The sequence below is a fragment of the Pristis pectinata genome, chromosome 25 (genome assembly GCF_009764475.1).
Source record: "Pristis pectinata isolate sPriPec2 chromosome 25, sPriPec2.1.pri, whole genome shotgun sequence".
Taxonomy (NCBI): Eukaryota; Metazoa; Chordata; class Chondrichthyes; order Rhinopristiformes; family Pristidae; genus Pristis; species Pristis pectinata.
Genome location: NC_067429.1, coordinates 2,134,011 through 2,153,505, shown reverse-complemented (window position 1 = coordinate 2,153,505; position 19,495 = coordinate 2,134,011). Strand labels below are relative to the sequence as shown.

The window sequence follows — 19,495 nt, the reverse complement described above, 5'->3', positions numbered from 1 at the left end:
TTGCTCACTGTCCATTTTCCCTTCTGACTGCCAGTCTTTGAACACTTGCTCTCATGCACTCTCACTTTCCTGCTTTGTTACTTTGTTTGTTTTGGAAAGTTTAGGTTATTGGTTTAGACCATTAGATCCAAGCCTTATTAGATGATGGTCCTGATAAATTCAGTCAGCGTGGCAGTTTGGAAAATGCTGTCTATTCCAAGTGAGGGAAAGATTCACATGCACCTCATCCAACCTCATTGGTGCTCCCCCTGATGTGGCAGCCTCCTCACTGGTGAGACCAAGCACAGACTGGACGACTGATTCGCAGAGTGCCTGAACTCTCTTCGCGATGGCCATCCTGAGCTTCAAGTTGCATGCTGTTTCACCTCTCATTCCCACACTGACATGTCTATCCTTGGCCTTCTCCACTGCCAGGGTGAGGCCCAATGCAAACTAGAGGAACAACATCTCAAATTCTGCCTGGGTGGTCCACAACTCAGTGGTATGAATATTGAATTTTCCAATTGCAGATATCTCGCACTCCCTTTGCTGCTTTCTCTCTCATTCTGATCCACCCAGTTTTTCCCCTCCTCCATCTGCCAATCACCCACTATACCCATGGGTTCCCTTCCCCTCTCCTTACTGGTTCTATCTGCCCATCATCCCTTCCTTATCTGCTCCACATCACCTTCCATACCTATCAGATTGCAGCATCTTCAGCCTCTACCGTCCCCTCACCTGGCTCCATCTACCCTTTCTCTTTTTTTCCTTGTCTCCCCACCAGCAGCTGTCTCCCAGCTCCAACCCTCCCCCTCCCCATCTGCCTATCATCCCCCTCCTCACCCAGTTCTACCTGTCACCTACCAGCCCCTGCCTTACCCCTCCCTCTTACCTCTTTATACTGACGATTGCCTCTCTCTGCTCTCAGTCCTGATTCAGGGTCTCGACTTGAAACGTCAACTATCCACAGATGCTGCTTGACCCACTGAGCTCTTCCAGCAGATTTTTGCCACAGATTATAGCACCTGCAGTCTGTTGTGTCTCCTAGCTGTCTGCTTAATTGAATAATGTGATCTTACATGCATACAGTTACTTTGGAGCTGTCCCCTGTGCTGTGAGTTATAGCTTTTACATGTAACAGCATCCTTGGCAAGTTCCAAACGTAGTGGGTCATTAGTGCAATCATTGAGCTTTTTTCCAGGTAGCCTGGCACTTCGGTATTGTGGAGATCCATTTTTTTGTTATCAGTGAATCACTCTTCTAATATCTATAAAGAAATCTGGTCACAATCACCATATATGCCTCCCAAAGTATTTGGAGAAATTCTACTTTCTGAAGGCCTCCTCCCAAGTTTTTACATCTGGTATCTATATTTTTTCCCCTTCCGAGGTTCCTTGAACCTTAAAGTCCACTGGCCAGATTTTTTTGTTTGACAGATAGCTTGATGCAGTGCTCCATGGCAGTACATAGGTATTTTTCACAGTGCTTGAAGCTATCACCAGTACTTAACAAAACCTTGTGTAAATGATTGAGGGTGATATTGGGGAGCCAACATTTCTTGCCTGAAACTGATGTAAATGTAAAATTGCCTGCAAAAGCCAAGGAATTGTTTGAATTGTTTGATAACTGTGTCTTAATGGCACTTAAAATACCCAGCAACGTACGGCAAAATAATTTCTTACTCCCTCTCCTTTACAAATTGTTTCTAAAATGGCAGAAAATCCATTTTACCTCAGGGTTCCATGTACTGTTCCTGAAGACAACAGGATGAGTAAGTTTTCTCTGGAATGCTGAGGTAGTGCATTTCACTCAGCTATTTCACATTAGCTTGAGTAGCAGGGAGTGGTCATATGTCATAGTGGAAGCTTGAATGTGCTTTACAGCAATAGCTACCCTTCTGCAGTGGTGTCCAAACCTGTAGTCTGTGGGTCAGTTTTATCTTGAGCCCCAGCAGCCTAATGCTGGATAACTAGGGAATTCTGGTCTGCTTGCACTTATCACTGTCTCTGGTTTGTCCTGTTCTGAATTTGATAGGAAAAGAGCCGACCACCACACTGCTCCTTCATTGGTGGATAAACCCCTAGCTTGATCATTACCTTCTATCAATGTACACAAAGAGTTGTAGTCCTTTCAAAGTTTAAATACAAATCTAAGTGAACCACAAACATAAGGCTTGGACACCCCGGTCAGTTGTCAACTAGTGATGTCAGGCCACTGTGGTGCATTGTTTAAAAATGTTTGCCCCTTGTCTCTTTTCTCACTGCACCTTCTTCCTGGCCTCCACTTCTCTCCACTCTGACGATCCAACACTGACTCAAAAAAAAAAGCCCTACCTGATCAGAAATTTTATTGGTAAGGTATTTGAAAATCTTTCTGTTCTTTTGGATCTACAAGTGTTTCCTTGATGCCAGACCTGGAAGATCTTTCCCTTTACTCTACCTGTGCTGAATGACGTGTCCAGGCATTCAGTTTAAAACCGGGAACAATATTCATACAATTTGTATTTCCAAAGAATATTGCTTTTGTCACTAAATCATGAGATTGTGCCTGGTTTCCTCTGAAAGGTACCTGAAAATTTGATAGGGTTCTAATAATTTATTTTTTGAGGGATGGAGTAAACTATGTGTAATCATTAATCGGTCATGGAGGGCTTTGGGGCCAAAAGGCTATTGTTTGATTTTGAAAATCCTTGAAGTGGTCAGTTGTTGCTATTTATGCCCTTGTAATATTCAACTCTTATCATCGGATTTCCTGTTAGTGAAACTTTGATTGCTTCTCCAGCGTGCTCTCCCATCCTGCTTTCCCTGTTGTGGATTTGCATCCTACCTTTTCATTAGATTTCCTCATGATAAGTACCCATGAGTCACTTACCATGTTATTGGCTTACAGGTAAAGCCACCACTCTGTTCAGTCGCCACACCAAGTCCATTATCTGGGGGATGCAAACCAGAGCTGTGCAAGGAATGTTGGACTTCGACTATGTCTGTTCACGGGATGAGCCATCTGTTTCAGCCATGGTTTACCCCTTCACGTAAGTATGCTTCCTAACCTCCCCACCCCTGTCTGTAGCCTTCAAGTTTGGTGCATTCTAGGCATTGACTTGTCTGATATAACACCAAAATAAAGGGCATCCATTGGAAGTCTTGGTGCCTTAATGTGTCTAGAAGTCACTAATTGGTTTTCATTTGAGTGCAATGGCTGTATCTTCAATGTCTCCCCTGCCAAATGACCAGTTACTGGTGACTCTGTTGTGTTTCCATGGGTTCCTGGCAGAGGCCACCTACTGCCTGCTGGTTAGGTAGTAACTTCTGCCATGTTCTAGAAATGGCATCAGTTGCAGGGGTTTAGATCACTGAGTTTTTTGCTTACCTTGGCTACTTGCATAGAAAGATCCCACCCTGTGGTAAAATTGGGGTCTTGCGTCAGGTAACATTTAAAACAAAAGTCTGCTGCCACTTTTAAATGATAGTCTTTACTAGGGTATATTTACCGGTTGATGGAGTGTGCCTACCTCTCATGTTAACTGCTTCCTGTCTCCTGTCTCCATAGTGGTGACCACAAGCAGAAGTTCTATTGGGGTCATAAAGAAATCCTCATTCCTGTCTACAAGAACATGGCTGATGCCCTGAAGAAGCATCCAGAGGTGGATGTTCTCATTAACTTTGCCTCCTTGCGCTCGGCGTATGACAGCACCGTGGAAACCATGAGCTTCCCCCAGGTCTGTTGTTTTCACTTACCTTCAAGTGCTGTAGCTAAAATGTGAACTAAGCTACTCTAGATATTTTGGCATTCTGGTTTGTTCTTTAAATTCACAAATTCCTTTAATCCTACTATGCGGAATGAGGCCATTCTTCCCCACGTGTACCAAAACTTCACTTGAGCTGTCTCATCTGAGAAATGCAAGTTTTTTTTCCCCTTTCTCCCTTGCCCAACAATAACATATAACGTTTAATTTGTATGCCACTTACAAAGGGTTTGTACTATAGACACAAGCTGTAGTAAATAAATTGAGTTCAGTTTTAATGATTTTCCTGAGGATCCTTTCTCAGAAAGGACCTGAGTACAAAACAATGTAATGAGATTTATTTCAATTTGGCCTTTTTTATTTTTGCTGAATCCTTTGCTAATTGTCCATAATCTAATAAAAGGAAGAACAGGTTTGGGGCTGACGGCCATCTGTCCGTAGGTTTTCCTCCTCTTCCTAGTTTCCTGACAATAGTTATGGTTCTGCAAATACTTTTAAGCTCAGATAGGGAGTTACAGCCAGAGGTTTAGGAGAGCATTGTAACTGAGGACCTCTATAATCTTATTGGTTACTGCGTTACTTCACACTCCTTCATCTGCCATCATTGTTTGGGGTAATTGAGAACAGTCTGCAGATCTGGGCATTTTCTGAGTAACACCAAGGCCATTACAAATGGGACAACAGTTGTAGTTTAGAATTCCACTACTCACCACTCCCCAACCACTACCCCTGCTCCCAAAGAGTTTGAGGTTGTGATTGCCATCTTGGTATATCAATACATGTGCTGTTCTATGTGTTGTAGATTCGGACAATTGCCATCATCGCTGAAGGTATCCCTGAAGCATTGACAAGGCGATTAATCAAGATGGCAGATGAGAAAGGTGTCACCATCATTGGGCCAGCTACGGTAATAAATTATTGATGCTTTTGGCGTACCTGGGCCTTTGGAGCTGATAATGGAGATTATTGGGATAAAGAAGGGAAATTAGAAAAAAAGCCTAATTAATAAACTGAGAGGCTACAGAGCTCTGAGATGAGAGGGAATTGTGTATCCTAATGCATGATTTGCTAAAGGCTAATGTGCTGGTACAGCGAGTACTCAGGAAAGCTATCAATGTTAGCATTTATTGCCAGGGCAACTGAATACAAAAACGCGGGAGATTATGCTTCACTTATGTCATTAGTGAGACTTCATCTGGAATACTGTGCACAGTACTGGCCTCATTTAAAGAAGGATGTTAATGCATTTGAAATAGTTTGGGGAAAGTTAAGTCGACTAATACCTCGACTAGGCAGGTTGTCTGATGAGGTAAAATGGAAAAACAAGGCTTGGATCTGCTGGGGTTTAGAAGAGTGAGGGGACGATTGAAACAAATAAGATCTGGAGGAGTCTTGACAGGGTGAATATGTAAAGGATGTTTCTTTTATGGAAGAATTTAAAACTAGTGGCCTCTGTTTAAAGGGTTATCCTCTTTAGATAAGGCAAAATTCTTGCTGTGGGCTGTAATTCATAGAGTCATAGAAATGTACAGCAGGAAAACAGGCCACTCGGTCCACCACATCCATGCTGACCAGTGGGGACCCAGCTGCACTAATCCCACTACCCAGCACTTGGCCTGAACTCTTCTATACACATGATTCAACTGCTCCTCCAGAGACTTATTAAATGTTGTCAGCAACCCTGCTTCAGCAACTCTCTCAGGCACTGCATTCCAAGTACCTGCCATTCTCTGGATGATAAAGGTCCCCCTTGTATTTCCTCTGAATCTCTTTCCCCTGATCATACTCTTGTCTGACATGGTGGGGGGGGAGGGAGGGGAGGGGTGGGCAGTTTCCTGCAGTCTATTCTATTTTTCCCCCTTAGTTTTATATACCTCATTCATGTCCCCCTTAACTTCCTCCTCTCCAAGGAGAATTTGAATATTTTTGATGTAGAGATAGATTCTCGATAGGCAAGAAGTGAAAGGTTACCAGGAGTAGGCAGGATTATGAAGGTGATGTTACAATCAGATTACCATCCATTAGCTGGTAGAGCAGATTCATGGGCTGAGTTGCCTACTCGTGTTGCTAACTTGTACGAGCATTTTTGTGCCCTTTTTAAAGTATCTTCCTGATGCGCAACTTTGCCTTGATTAGAATAGTGGGATCTCCTCTTAATGGGTATTCCATGGGATGGTACTGGACAGGAGAGAGCCATTTGATCCATTGTGCTCTTGGAAGAGCGACACAGTTAGCCCCACTCCTCTGCTCTTTCCCTGTTGTCCAATGTTTGCTATGAGATATTTATCCAATTTCCTTTTCTTCTGTAGTCTTGTGTCTAGTTGGCAGATGTATGCATCATAAGAGTGTTATTCAATGCAAATAGTTTCAATGTATAATAACACTTTAGTGCTGTACCCTGTTGAGAAAATAGTTTTGGTGGGGGGGGGGGGGTGGCCGCTCAGGAAGCTACTGGGTTTATGCTCATCTAACTTTGCTTTGATGCCTCGGGATTTTTCTAGGTTTCCTCATTACATGTAAATTAACTTGCTTTATTTATCTCCTTCTGTCGAGCTTATTTTAGAAACATTTGCACTGAGTGTTCTGTTTCCAGAAGTAGAAGAAACTGTTATTGCCACAGCTGGATAAGAGTCACTTCACTGATGCTCGTTGAGTTTGTTAGTGTTCCAGCTTTGTTCCAGCTCAGAGACTGGTGCTGTATCAGAGAAGTGATTCTCTAATTGCAGCCAGACTGTTGAAAACTACCAGTAATTGATTGAAACTCCCTTTGTTCTCATCTCCTTGGGGAGAATGCTATTCCTTTTTGGATGGGATATTAGTGAAAAGAACGCCTGGCTTGTAAATGCTACGGTTCTGCTCTTTCCACCCTGCATGCGCACATGAATGAGAACACTGAAACTAATTTTATTATCAGAGGTGAGTATGGTAGGTAAAAGAGGGAAGGTCTCTGACTGTCTATTGCTACACTGTAGCCATCCATCGAGCTGTCACATCTGGAGACGTAAATCCAGACAATGACCTTCAGAGCAGCAAGTATCCCTCAGTGAGCAAGGGGTTAACCAAAAACAGCATGTTGTGGATTCTGGAAATCTGAAATTAAACTAACCTAAAACCGATTAGAAATACTTAGATAAGGCAGCATCTGTGGGGAGAGAAAGAGGGCTGCTATCTCAGGTTGACTATCTTGCATCCTAACTGGAAAAGACGAAGGGATGTAACTGTTTGTAAGCAGAAACACAAGGAAAATGGGAGGGAGTAAAGAACAAAAGGAATGGTCTGTGACAGAATGGTAAGGAGTACGACTCTGATTATATCAGAGATTAAATAACCAGTTGCAGGGAAGAAGAGGTGGGAATAGTAAATGAATCAAGATTACAAATGTCCGCATCGTTAGGCTGCCTACAGAAAGAAAATAGTTCTTTGGCTTTGGGCTTTCGCAGTTATAACCCAGATAATTTTCATTTGTTTATCACTTCCACCATGATTTAGGGCATTGATGATCTTTCTAATCTGATTGACATAACCAGGTTGCTTTGGAGTCCATCCGGATCATTCATAGAACATAGAACAATTACAGCACAATTCAGGCCCTTCAGCCCACAAAGCTGTGCTGAACATGTCCCTACCCTAGAAATTACTAGGCTTACCCATAGCCCTCTATTTTACTCAGCTCCATGTACCTGTCTAACAGTCTCTTGAAAGACCCTATCGTATCAGCCTCCACCACTCAGCCCATTCCTTGCACTCACCACTTTGAGTAAAAAAAACTTACCCCTGACATCTCCTCTATATCTACTCCCCAGCACCTTAAACCTATGTCCTCTTGTGGCCACCAATTCAGCCCTGGGGAAAAGCCTCTGACTATCTACCCTATCAATACCTCTCATCACCTTATACATCTCTATCAGGTCCCCCCTCATCCTCCGTCTCTCCAAGGAGAAAAGGCATGCTCTGCATTCCAGGCAGCATCCTTGTAGATCTCCTCTGCACCCTCTCTATGGCTTCCACATCTTTCCTGTAGTGAGGTGACCAGAACTGAGCACAATACTCCAAGTGGGGTCTATATAGCTGCAACAATACCTCACGGCTCCTAAATTCAATTCCCCGATTGATGAAGGACAATACACCATATGCCTTCTTAACCACAGAGTCAACCTGCGCCGCCACTTTGAGAGTCCTATGGACTTGGACCCCAGGATCCCTCTGATCCTCCACACTGCCAGGAGTCCTACCATTAAGACTATATTCTGCCAACATATTTGACCTACCAAAATGAACCACTTTCACACTTATCTGGGTTGAACTGTATCTGCCACTTCTCAGCCCAACTCTGCATCCTATCTACATCCCTCTGTGACAGCCCTCCAAACTATCCACAACACCCCCAACCTTCGTGTCATCTGCAAACTTACTAACCCACCCCTCCACTTCCTCATCCAGGTCATTTATAAAAATCACAAATAGTAAGGGTCCCAGTACAGATCCCTGAGGTACACCACTGGTCACCGACCTCCACTCAGAATACAACCCCTCAACAACCACTCTTTGCCTTCTGTGGGCCAGCCAGTTCTGGATCCACACTGCAATGTCCCCTTGGATCCCATGTCTCCTCACCTTCTCCATAAGCTTTGCATGGGGTACCTTATCAAACACCTTGCTGAAATCCATATACACTACATCTACTGCTCTCCCTTCATCGATGTGCTTAGTACATCAAAAAATTCAATCAAAGCCATGCTGACTATTCTTAATCATATTAAACCTTTCCAAATGTTCATAAATCCTGCCTTTCAGGATCTTCTCCATCAGCTTACCAACCACTGAGGTAAGACTCACCGGTCTATAATTTCTTGGGCTATCCCTACTCCCCTTCTTGAATAAGGGAACAACGTCTGCAACCCTCCAATCTTCCAGAACCTCTCCTGTCTCCATGGACAACACAAAGATCATCGTCAGAGGTTCCGCAATCTCCTCCCTCGCCTCCCACAGCAACCTGGGGTACATCTCATCTGGTCCTGGTGACTTATCTAACTTGATGCTTTCCAAAAGTTTCAGCACCACCTCTTTTCTAATACCTACATGCTCAAGCTTTTCAGGCCACCGCAAGTCCCCACTACAATCCCCCCAGATCTTTTTCCATGGTGAGTACTGACGTAAAGTATTCATTAAGTACCTCCGCTATTCCTTCGGGATCCATACACACTTTCCCACTGCTGCACTTGATAGGCCCTATCCTTTCGCATTTCATCTTCTTACCCTTCACATACTTGTAGAACGCCTTGGGGTTTTTCTTGATCCTGCCCGCCATGGCCGCCTCATGTCCCCTTCTGGCTCTCCTAATCTCTTTCTTAAGTTCCTTCCTTTTGACACCTGACCAGGTTCATTACCCAATATCAAATCAAGCACAGCCTCTCCTCTTGTAGGTCTATCTAAATACTGTGTCAAGAACCCTTCCTGAACACACCTAACAAACTCCACCCCATCTAAACCCCTCACTGTCTGGAAATGCCAATTGATGTTTGGGAAATTAAAATCCTCCATCACAACTCTGTTATTCTCGCACCTTTCTAGGATCTGCTTCCCTATCTGCTCCTCAATAACCCTGTCAATATTGGGTGGCCTGTACAAAAAAAAACAACACCCAGCACCGTTATCGACCCCTTCCTGGTCCTAACCTTGACCCACAGAGACTCCGTAGACAATCCCTCCACAACGTCCACCTTTACTGCAGCTGTGACACTATCTCTGATCAACAGTGCCACTCCCCCACCTCTCTTGCCTCCCTCCCTGCCCTTCCTGAAACATCTAAAACCCGGCACTTGAATCAACCATTCCAGCCCCGGAGCCATCCAAGTCTCCGTAATGGTCACCACATCATAGCTCCAAGTATCGATCCAAGCTCTAAGCTCATCCGCCTTGTTCACAACACTCCTTGCGTTAAAATAGACACATCTCAAGCCTGTCCGAACACGTCCCTTCTCTATCACCTGCCCACGTCACCCACTCCTAGCCTCCTCCACTCGAGAGCCAAACACCTCCTCCCCAGTCTCTCCAGTATGGATCCCACCCCCCAACAATTCTAGTTTAAACTCTCCCCAGTAGCCTTAGCAAACCTCCCCGCCAGTATGTTGGTCCCCCTGGGATTCAAGTGCAACCCGTCCTCTGAACCCGCCCCAAAAGAGGCTCCAATGATCCAGAAAACTGAATCCCTGCTCCTTACTCCAATCCCTCAACCACACATTTAACCTCCTCCTCATTCTGTTCCTATACCCACTGTCGCTTAGCACAGGCAGTAATCCAGAAATTACTACCTTTGAGGTCCTGCTTCTCAACTTCCTTCCTAATTCTCTATAGTCTCTTTTCAGGACCTCATACCAATATGTACCACAACCTCTGGCTGTTCTCCCTCCCCCTTCAGGATACCTTGGACGCGATCCGAAACATCCCGGACCCTGGCACCTGGGAGGCAAACTACCTTCTGAGTTACTTTCCTGAGTCCACAGAATCACTTGTCTGCCCACCTAACTATAGAGTCCCCTATCACTAGTGCCCTCCTCACTCCTTCCCTACCCATCTGAGCCACAGGGCCGGGCTCTGTGCCAGAGACACTGCCACTGTTGCTTCCCCCAGGTAGGCTGTCTCCCCCAACAGTACTCAAGCAGGAGTACTTATTGTCAAGGGCTACAGCCACAGGGGTACTCTCTAGTAACTGTCTCTTCCCTTTCCCCTTTTGCTTCCCCCTCCTGACTGTGACCCAATTGCCTGATTCCGATGGTCCCAGTGTGACCACCTGCCTATAACTCCTATCACCTCCTCACTCTCCCTAACCAGACGAAGGTCATCGAGCTGCATCTCCAGTTCCCTAACACTGTCCCTCAGGAGCTGCAGCTTGACACACTGGGTGCAGATGTAGCCCTCCCGGAGGCAGGGAGACTCCGGGAACTCCCACATCTGACACTGAGTACAGGATACCGCACTCATAATCCTTCCTTAACTCAAGTCACCTACCTTTCCTCGCTCCTTTACGCCAAAGCCCCTTGAGCCAAAGCCCAGAACACTCATATTTAATTACCTGTCACATTCTTGTTCAATGACTTCAATCATTCCCTAGTATTTTTCCTTGATCTATATTTTCAGCAATGCAATTTGTTTTCACTGGAGAAGGGTGCCTTCTTTGTTGTTTTGTGTTAGTTTAATGCTGGTTATTTCATGTCTTTGCAAGCGAGCTTATTTCGGCTGAGGCAGCTAGTCAAGATGCCTGAATTGCCTGCAGTGCCACTGGGTAAAGAGGAAATGCAGAAAGCAGGCATAGTTCTTGATCACTGTACATGGAAAACTCAAATCTACAGAAATAATGGCTCCCTCGGTTGAATGGTTTGCCAGTATTTGCTGTGTAAGCTTGCTTGTGGAAATGCCATCTGGCAAAGCACTGGAGAGTGCCCATGGGGCTACACACCATGACTCAGTTCCTTTGTGACAGGAGAAAAAGAAAATGGAAAATTACTCATTTATACAACAGGTTAACTTGTGTTTAATAGTTCGTAATGTTGACATTTCAGGTAGGTGGCATCAAGCCAGGCTGCTATAAGATTGGCAACACAGGGGGAATGCTGGATAATATCCTGGCCTCTAAGCTATATCGTCCTGGCAGTGTGGCATACGTGTCTCGGTCAGGTGGAATGTCAAATGAGCTCAACAACATCATCTCCAGAACCACCGATGGGGTCTATGAAGGAGTTGCTATTGGCGGTGATCGGTAAGGACAATAGGCAGTTCAGTTGTTTGAAGAGCTGTGAGAGCTGCCCTTGGGCCCCCTCAGTAAGAGCCACTACTAACTGATCCCAGCTGAAGTAGTAGTTTAGTCGCAGCTTGCCTGCTGCTTATTAAATGCTTTCGTTAACAATGCTGTGTCATCATTCAGTTAATTTAATGAAAGGCAGTTGCAAAACCAGTGAGCAATGTGATGCAGTCGTTCGTCACTGGATGGTGCTGTAACGTAGCAATGCTGTAACAATATGGAGAATGTTCCTTCAACACTTCACTTCTCTTTTGTTTTCACACCCCCCCACCCCCCCACTCAATATTCTGCCTAATTCAAGTGTACTTCCTGATGTCCCATGATTAATTTTGTGAAGGTCATCATCAGAGCTCCACTTTTTGATGATCGATTTCTGCAAACCCATTTTCACATGACATATTTACCAATAACACACAATGCCAACTCCTGAATCTCCCTATGATAGCATGGCTCAGTATTCACTGCTGGTTCTCCTGCGTTGGGAAAGTTCTCTGGTCCGTCTCTCACTAGCTACATTGCTTTATAAACCACAACCCCACCCCATTTACTGCACATTACGATTTTCTCAGATTAATTTTGATCTGTTGACTATGACTGTCATTTGCCTCTTCAACAGATACCCAGGATCCACCTTCATGGACCACGTCTTGCGTTACCAGGACACACCTGGAGTTAAAATGATTGTTGTCCTTGGTGAGGTAAGTAACTCTGGAAGGAAGCAGTCTAAGGTGGTATTCAAGTGACTAGCTAGTGGAAAGCTGTGATCATCATAGCGCTAGAAAAGAAACTAAAATATTACTAGTTAATGCCTTTGCTGTAGCACTAATGGCAGAGGTGATATTTGGGTTTAAGGAGGTTATTTTGCTCAAAGTGAAGTAATATTTTTATTTGTCATAAACCTCAGTAGTTTTTAACTTTTCACACAAGGCAAAAGATTGATTATTTCAAAAAATCTGTTTTCCCCACTCATGTTTTGTTTCTTAGTTCACATTATTTTAGGAGGGTTTTGAGAGATGAAATAGACTGAAATGAAAATTATTTATGTGCAAGTAATGATTTGAGTAACCTGTCTAGGTCAAGTTGAACTGAGTTTATTGTCATCTGCACAAGTACATGTGTGCACAGGTGCAATGAAAAACTTACCTGCAGCACCAACACAGGCACATAGCATCATATAAGCAGCATTCACAAGAAAAACATAAATTAAACATATACACAATTTCTTTACAAGAAAAACACAATTAGAACAAATAAAAACAAAGTCCATTTTAGTGCAAAGTCATCATAGTGTTGCTAGACTATAGTGATTAGGGTTTTGCTGGTCGGTTCAAGAACTGAATGGTTGAAGGGAAGTAGCTATTCATGAACCTGGTGGTGTGGGACTTGAGGCTTCTGTATCTCTTACCCGGTGATAGCTGTGAGAAGATGGCCTGGCCACAACGGTGGGGATCTTTGATAGATGTTGCCGCCTTGAGGCAGCACCTCCTGTAGACACTCCCGATGGTGGGGAGGGATGTGCCTGTGATGTATTGGGCAGGGTCCACTATTCTCTGCAGCTTCTTGCATTCCTGTGCATTTGAATTGCAGTAGCCATGATGCAACCAGTCAGGATACTTTCAACAGTACATCAGTAGAAGTTTGTTAGAGTGTTCAGTGACGAACCAAACCTGCTTAACCTCCTAAGAAAGTAAAGAAGCTGGCGCGCTTTCCTTATGATTGCAGCTATGTGCTGGGCCCTGAACAGGTCATCCGATATGTTAATGCCCAGGAGTTTAAAGCTGCTGACTCTCAGCTGCCAGGACACTCAGCTGTTAGATTTGTGAAGTTAGTTCTCTCTGGAATCTGTAATGTTTAATAAAGCATCACTTACTACTTCATGATGCCCTGCAGTGCTTCAAAAATGCACTCATTTTGAAATGGCATTGCCATGTCATACTCTCACCATTGCAGTCAGAGGTTCCCACCTGCTTCAAAAGGGCATCAATCATACCGGTGCCCAAGAAGAGCAGGGTGAGCTCCCTCGATGACTATCACCCAGTGGCACTCACATCTACTGTGATGAAGTGCATTGAGAGGTTTGTTATGGCTAGAATTAACTCCTGCCTGAGCAAGGTCCTGGACCTGTTGCAATTTGCCTACTGCCACAACAGATCTACAGCAGATGCAATCTCACTGGCTCTCCACTCTGCTTTGGAGTGACCCGGGTTCAATTCCCGCCACTGTCTGCAAGGAGTTTGTACATTTTCCCCGTGTCTGCATGGGTTTCCTCCAGTTCTCTGGTTTCCTCCCACATTCCAAAGACATACAGGTTAGGAGTTGTGGGCATGCTATGTTGGCACCAGAAGAGTTGCGATACTTGCAGGCTGCCCCCAGAACACTCTACGCAAAAAGATGTACTTCGATGTACATGTGACCAATAAGACATACGTCAGGCTGCTGTTATAGATGACAGCTCTGCATTCAACATCATCATCCTCTCAGTATTAATCAACAAGCTTCAAAACCTGGGTCTCTTTACCTCCCTCTGCGGCTGCATCTTTGATTTCCTTATCAGGAGACCATAGTTGGTGCAGATCAGTAATAACATCTCCTCCTCACTGACATTCAACACAGGCACACCGCAAGGATGCATGCTTAGCTCTACTCTCTCTATACTCATGACTGTGTGGCTAGGCACAGCTCAAACACCATCTATAAATTTGCCGATGACACCAGTATTGTTGGCAGAATCTCAAACGGCGATGAGGAGGCATACAAGAGTGAGATAGATGGGCTGGTTGAGTGGGGTCGCAACAACAAACTCGCACTCAATGTCAGCAAGACCAAGGAATTGATTGTGGACTTCAGGAATGAGAAGTTGAGAGAATACACACCAATCTTCATTGAGAGGTCAGCAGTGGAAAGGGTGAGCAGCTTCAAGTTCCTTGCTGTCGACATCTCAGAGGATCTATCCTGGGCCCAACACTTTGATGCAGTCACGAAGAAGGCACAGTGGCTCTACTTCATTAGGAGTTTGAGGAGGTTTGGTATATCACCAAAGACTCTTGCAAATTTCTACAGATGTACAGTGGAGAGCATTCTGACTGGTTGCATCACCACCTCGTATGGAGGCTCCAATATGCAGGATTGAAAGAGGCTCGGACAGCTCCATCACAGGGACAACCCTCCTCACCATAGAGGACGTCTCCAAGGGGCGGTGCCTCGAAGGCGGCATCTGGCATTAGGGACCCTCACCATCTGGGACGTGCCCTTTTCACATTACTACCACTGGGGAGGAGGTACAGGAGCCTGAAGACCCACACTCAGTGTTTTAAGAACAGTTTCTTCCCCTCCAGCATCAGGTTTCTGAACAGTCCATGAACACTACCTCGTTTTTCCTCTTTTGCACTATTTATTTTTTTTTGTAACATCATAATTTTTGTCTTGCACTGCACTTCTGCTGCAAAACAACAAATTTCACAACATATATCAGTGATAATAAACCTGATTCTGATGTTCGACCACAAAAGAAAGCCAACTATATACAGCAAGATCTGACACATGCCAATGATGTGACAAAGGTTCATTTTAGGGGTTTTATGCAAGAATAAATATTGGGAGAGCTCCCTGTTCCTTTTTTGAAAAGTGCCATGGCCTTTATAAGATGTAGATTGGCCTTAATTAGGCATCCCCAAAAGATTGCATCTCAAGGGGGAAATTGCTTGTTCAGAAGTGGCATGAAGTAACATGAGCAAAGCATAGAACAAATAATTACAGTCACTGAACAAAACTGGCAATTGACTATGCCCCTGTCATTGGTGTTTGTACGTTCCAGCTCCTTCCCATGTACTGGCAATTGGTGCCATTGTCACTCAACTTTCCTATAGATAGGATAGATAGTAAGAAACTTCTCCCCAGGGCAGACCAGAGGCCATTTGTTTAAGGTAAGAGGTTTAGAGGGGATCTGAGGAAGATATTTTGCTTTCAGTCAGAAGGAATCTTAAACACGCTGTCTAAGAGAGTGGTGGGGGCAAAAAACCATCACAACTTCTAAGTAGTATTTAGACGAGCACTTGAATTGCCAAGGTATAGATGTCTACATGCTAAGTGATTGTAAATAGGATTGGTGTAGATGGCCATCAGCATGGTGAGCTGAAGAGCCTGATTTTCATGCTGTAGAATCTGACTCTTAAGACCTGCCCCAACAACTGTTCACACTTGGTCCTGGTGTTTGGCGTGCTTGTAAAGATGTTAGTGCAAGGGAACTGGAATTTTACAGATGTATATCACAATTTGAGGATTGAAAGGACCATCTAACCAAAATCTCTTTATAGATTGGCGGAACTGAGGAGTACAAGATCTGTACAGGGATTAAAGAAGGGCGAATTACAAAACCTGTTGTTATTTGGTGCATTGGTACTTGTGCGACAATGTTTGCCTCTGAGGTAAGTGTCAGTCATTGCAGATATTCTGATAACCTACTGTAAAGGAGTAAAACAAATTTAGGATGAAGGTGGGGAAGTATTTATTTGCGTACTGTCCCAAAATAGTACAAGTTGAGTCTCACTTGCAGGCATTAATGGTGGACGGTAGTTTGCTTGGTGTGATGTGGAATAATAAAAACAATTTCAAAATACTCAGGTAATAAGACAGATTGCTAAACTTCTAGCAGTACACAACAAGAAATGATAACTGTTTTGCTTCCCACAGTTGTGGTCTGACCTGAGTGTTTTTAGCATTTTCTGTTTTTATTTAAGGGGCGCAAGTAGGTTTTCAGCAGAAGGGAAGCTCGGGGGGGGGGGGGGGGGGGGCGGTGGGCGATGATGTGTAACAAAGGGAGTGCCTGATAGAATGATTCAAAATGTGTTAATGGGAACAGTTTTCAGCACATTGAGATACTAGGCCTGTATAATGAGTTGTTAATGGTGAGACTTGCCTGACAGGCTAGCCATATGCAAGTAGGATAAGACTAGACTTTCCACAGATGCTGCCTGACTTGCTGAGTTTTTCCAGCATTTTCTGTTTTTGTTTCAGATTTCCATCATTTGCAGTTTTTTTTAAACTTTTAAAACATTGGTAGGAATTATGTATAGGTCTCTAGATAGTGGTAGCAATGTAGGGCACTGTGTAACTAAAGAATATAAAGATGTAATACATTATCCATGGGGGACTTTGAGCAGGTCAAACCAAATTAATAATAACAGTGTAGAGGATGAATGAGGTGGATTTCTAGATCAGTATGTGAAAAAACGGGCTCTTTTAGATCTAGTACTGTGCAACAAGAAAATTAATAATATTGTTGTAAAAGAGCTCCTAATGAATGACTATAGAATTTTATCTTAAGTTTAATAGTGATATGATTCAATATGAAATTGGGGTTTCTGATTTAAACTATGAAGATTAAAGAATGGGTTGGCTTTGGTAGACTGGGAAACTACATTCAAGGGTGACAGGGCAGGGAATGACTAATGTTTCAATAAATAATGCATAATATGCAGCAAATGTACATTCCTTAAAGATACAACAGGAAGAACGTCAAACCATGTATTACAGGAGAAATTAGTGGTCGCACAAACAACATTTCACGACATTAGTCAGTGGTCATAAATCTGATTGAAGGAAGAAGGTTCTAAGTTTGACAGAAAAAGCTGTGAGCATGAGAATTCAAAAAAGGATGACCAAGAAATGGTTAAAAGAGGGGAAAAAGTGAGAGTGAACCAGTGAGGAACAAAAAGGCAGACTTTAAGATCTTCTATAGGTACGTAGAGGGGAAAAAATGAGCAAAAGGTAAATATTGGTCCCTTGCAGACACAGATGAGAGGTTTATTATGGGGAATAAGAGACAACAAAGCAGTCAATCAAATACTTTTGGCCTGTGTTCATGGTAGATAGCACACAACATCTGCCAGCAAGATTGGAGAATCAACAATCCAGTGCAGATCAAGAAGTAAAAGAAATACTATCAGCCGACTTAATGAACCTGAAAACTGATAAATCCCAAGGACTTTAATCTGTTTTCCAGAGTTTTGAAAGAGTTGGCCACCTGAGATGGTGGATGTTCTAGTAATCATTTTCCAAAATTCTGTAGATTATGAAATGGTTCCTGCAAGTTGGAGACTGGGAAATGTAACCCCATTGCTAACCTGTTAACCTGGCAGCTGAAGTTGGGGGAAATGCTGGGATCTATATTAAAAGATGTAATATCAAAGCACTTAGAAAATATCACTGAGCAGAGTCAGCATGGATTTATGTTTGATTATTCTACTGACATCCTTTGAAGCTGTATCCAGTAGAGTAGACGAGGGGAGCAGGTGAATGTACTACTGAAGGCTTTCAGTAAGGTCCCACATGAGATGCCGAACAAAGTTAAAGCATGTGGTACTGGGACAATATACTAGTGTGGACTGAGGCAAATAGATTGAGATTCAAGAGAGAAGACAAAGGGTAGGAATAAACTTGGGTTGGCATGCCATGAGTAGTAAGATACATCAGGGATTGATGCTTGGGGCCCCTATTCACAATCCATACAATGATTTGGCTGAGGAGGTCAAATGTATTCAAGTTTGTTGATGCCACAAAACTAAGTGGGATCAGCAATAATGATGAGGATGCAAAGAGGCTTTGAGAGGATATAGATGAGCTGACTGAGGAGGCAACATGGCAGATGTAATCTAATGCAGAAAAATGAGAGGTTATCCACTTAGATAGGGAAAAAAAATAAATTGAGTAATTTTTAAATGGTGCAATATTAGGAAGTATTGACATTCAAAGGGACCTAGGTGTCCTTGTACGTGAGTCCCTGAAAGCTAACATGTAAATGCAGGCAGTTAGAAGGGAAATGGTATGTTGGCTTTTATTGCAAGAGAATTTTAGTATCAGAGTAAATGTGTCTTAATGCAGTTATGTATGGCCTTGGTGAGAGCATAGCTAGAATGTTATGTACAATTTTGATCTCCTTTCCTAAAGAAGGATATACTTGCATTGAGCTGGAGTGCTCTGAAGATTGGTTCCGGGGATGGTAGGTCTGTTAAATAAAGGGAGAGTGAGTGGGCAGTGCATTTCTTCAGGGTTTAGAAGAATGAGGTGACCTCTCTGAAATGTACAGAATTCTTAAAGACGTGTAACTAGTTAGGGTTACAGAGAGGATGTTTCGCCAGGCTGAGGAGTCCAGAGCTAAGGGTCACCAGTCTCAAATGATAGGCCACTTAGGACTGAAATGAGGAAAGATGTTTTTATTTAAAGGCTGGTGAGTATTTGGAACTCTGTACCCTAGAAGCTCAGTCATCATCGTGTTGATTGGTGGAACAGGCTCAAGAAGCTGAATGGCCCACTGCTGCGTTTGTTTCTTGTAATAAACTCTTTTGGTGAGGCACACTTGGTGAACAAACATTCTAAAGCATGCAGTGCAGTATAACCAAATAAATCCATTGGCTGTTTTCGACGATCAAATGTAGGTCTATAATTTGAAGCAATGGGAGTCATTTCTTGTTTCTTGTCCAAGTAGCTATCTTTCATGCTGTTTTTTTTCTTTGTTTTCCCACCACACAGGTACAGTTTGGTCACGCTGGTGCCTGTGCTAATGAAAATTCTGAAACAGCAGTGGCAAAGAACCAGGCTCTGAGGGAGATTGGGGCCATTGTACCAAGGAACTTCGATGAGCTGGGAGAGGTCATCAAGTAAGAGCTTTGCTTTTGGGTGCTTAGAGGCAGCAACTCAAAGGGCAGTGATGGAGAGTTGACAAACTTAAAATTGAATCTGTGTGCGGGGTAATCCACCAGCTGTGGGGGGCTCCCAGAGAAGTAAGGGTGAGGCTTGGAGACTGGAGTGAACAGTATGGTAATAGGGAGACATGAGAGCAGATGCTGGAATCTGGACCAAAAAAACTAAACTTGTGGAGGAACTCAGTGGGTCAGGCAGCATCTGTGGAGGGAGATGAACAGTCACCATTTCGGGTAAAGACCCTTCCTCTGGATTGTACCAGGAGAGGATAGGAT

At 43.7% G+C, this 19,495-nt stretch overlaps 1 protein-coding gene across 2 annotated transcripts in view; it reads left to right on the top strand.

Annotated features, from left to right (window-relative positions):
* Nucleotides 1–19,495, top strand: part of LOC127582899 (ATP-citrate synthase) — a 74,438-nt gene that overhangs the window by 39,526 nt on the left and 15,417 nt on the right. For both annotated transcript variants that reach the window (XM_052038541.1, XM_052038540.1), the window contains 7 exons: nucleotides 2,869–3,010; nucleotides 3,529–3,697; nucleotides 4,527–4,631; nucleotides 11,284–11,480; nucleotides 12,139–12,220; nucleotides 15,836–15,946; nucleotides 19,050–19,177. In XM_052038541.1, the coding sequence (XP_051894501.1) occupies nucleotides 2,869–3,010; nucleotides 3,529–3,697; nucleotides 4,527–4,631; nucleotides 11,284–11,480; nucleotides 12,139–12,220; nucleotides 15,836–15,946; nucleotides 19,050–19,177 (934 nt within the window). The remainder of the gene's footprint in view (nucleotides 1–2,868; nucleotides 3,011–3,528; nucleotides 3,698–4,526; nucleotides 4,632–11,283; nucleotides 11,481–12,138; nucleotides 12,221–15,835; nucleotides 15,947–19,049; nucleotides 19,178–19,495) is intronic.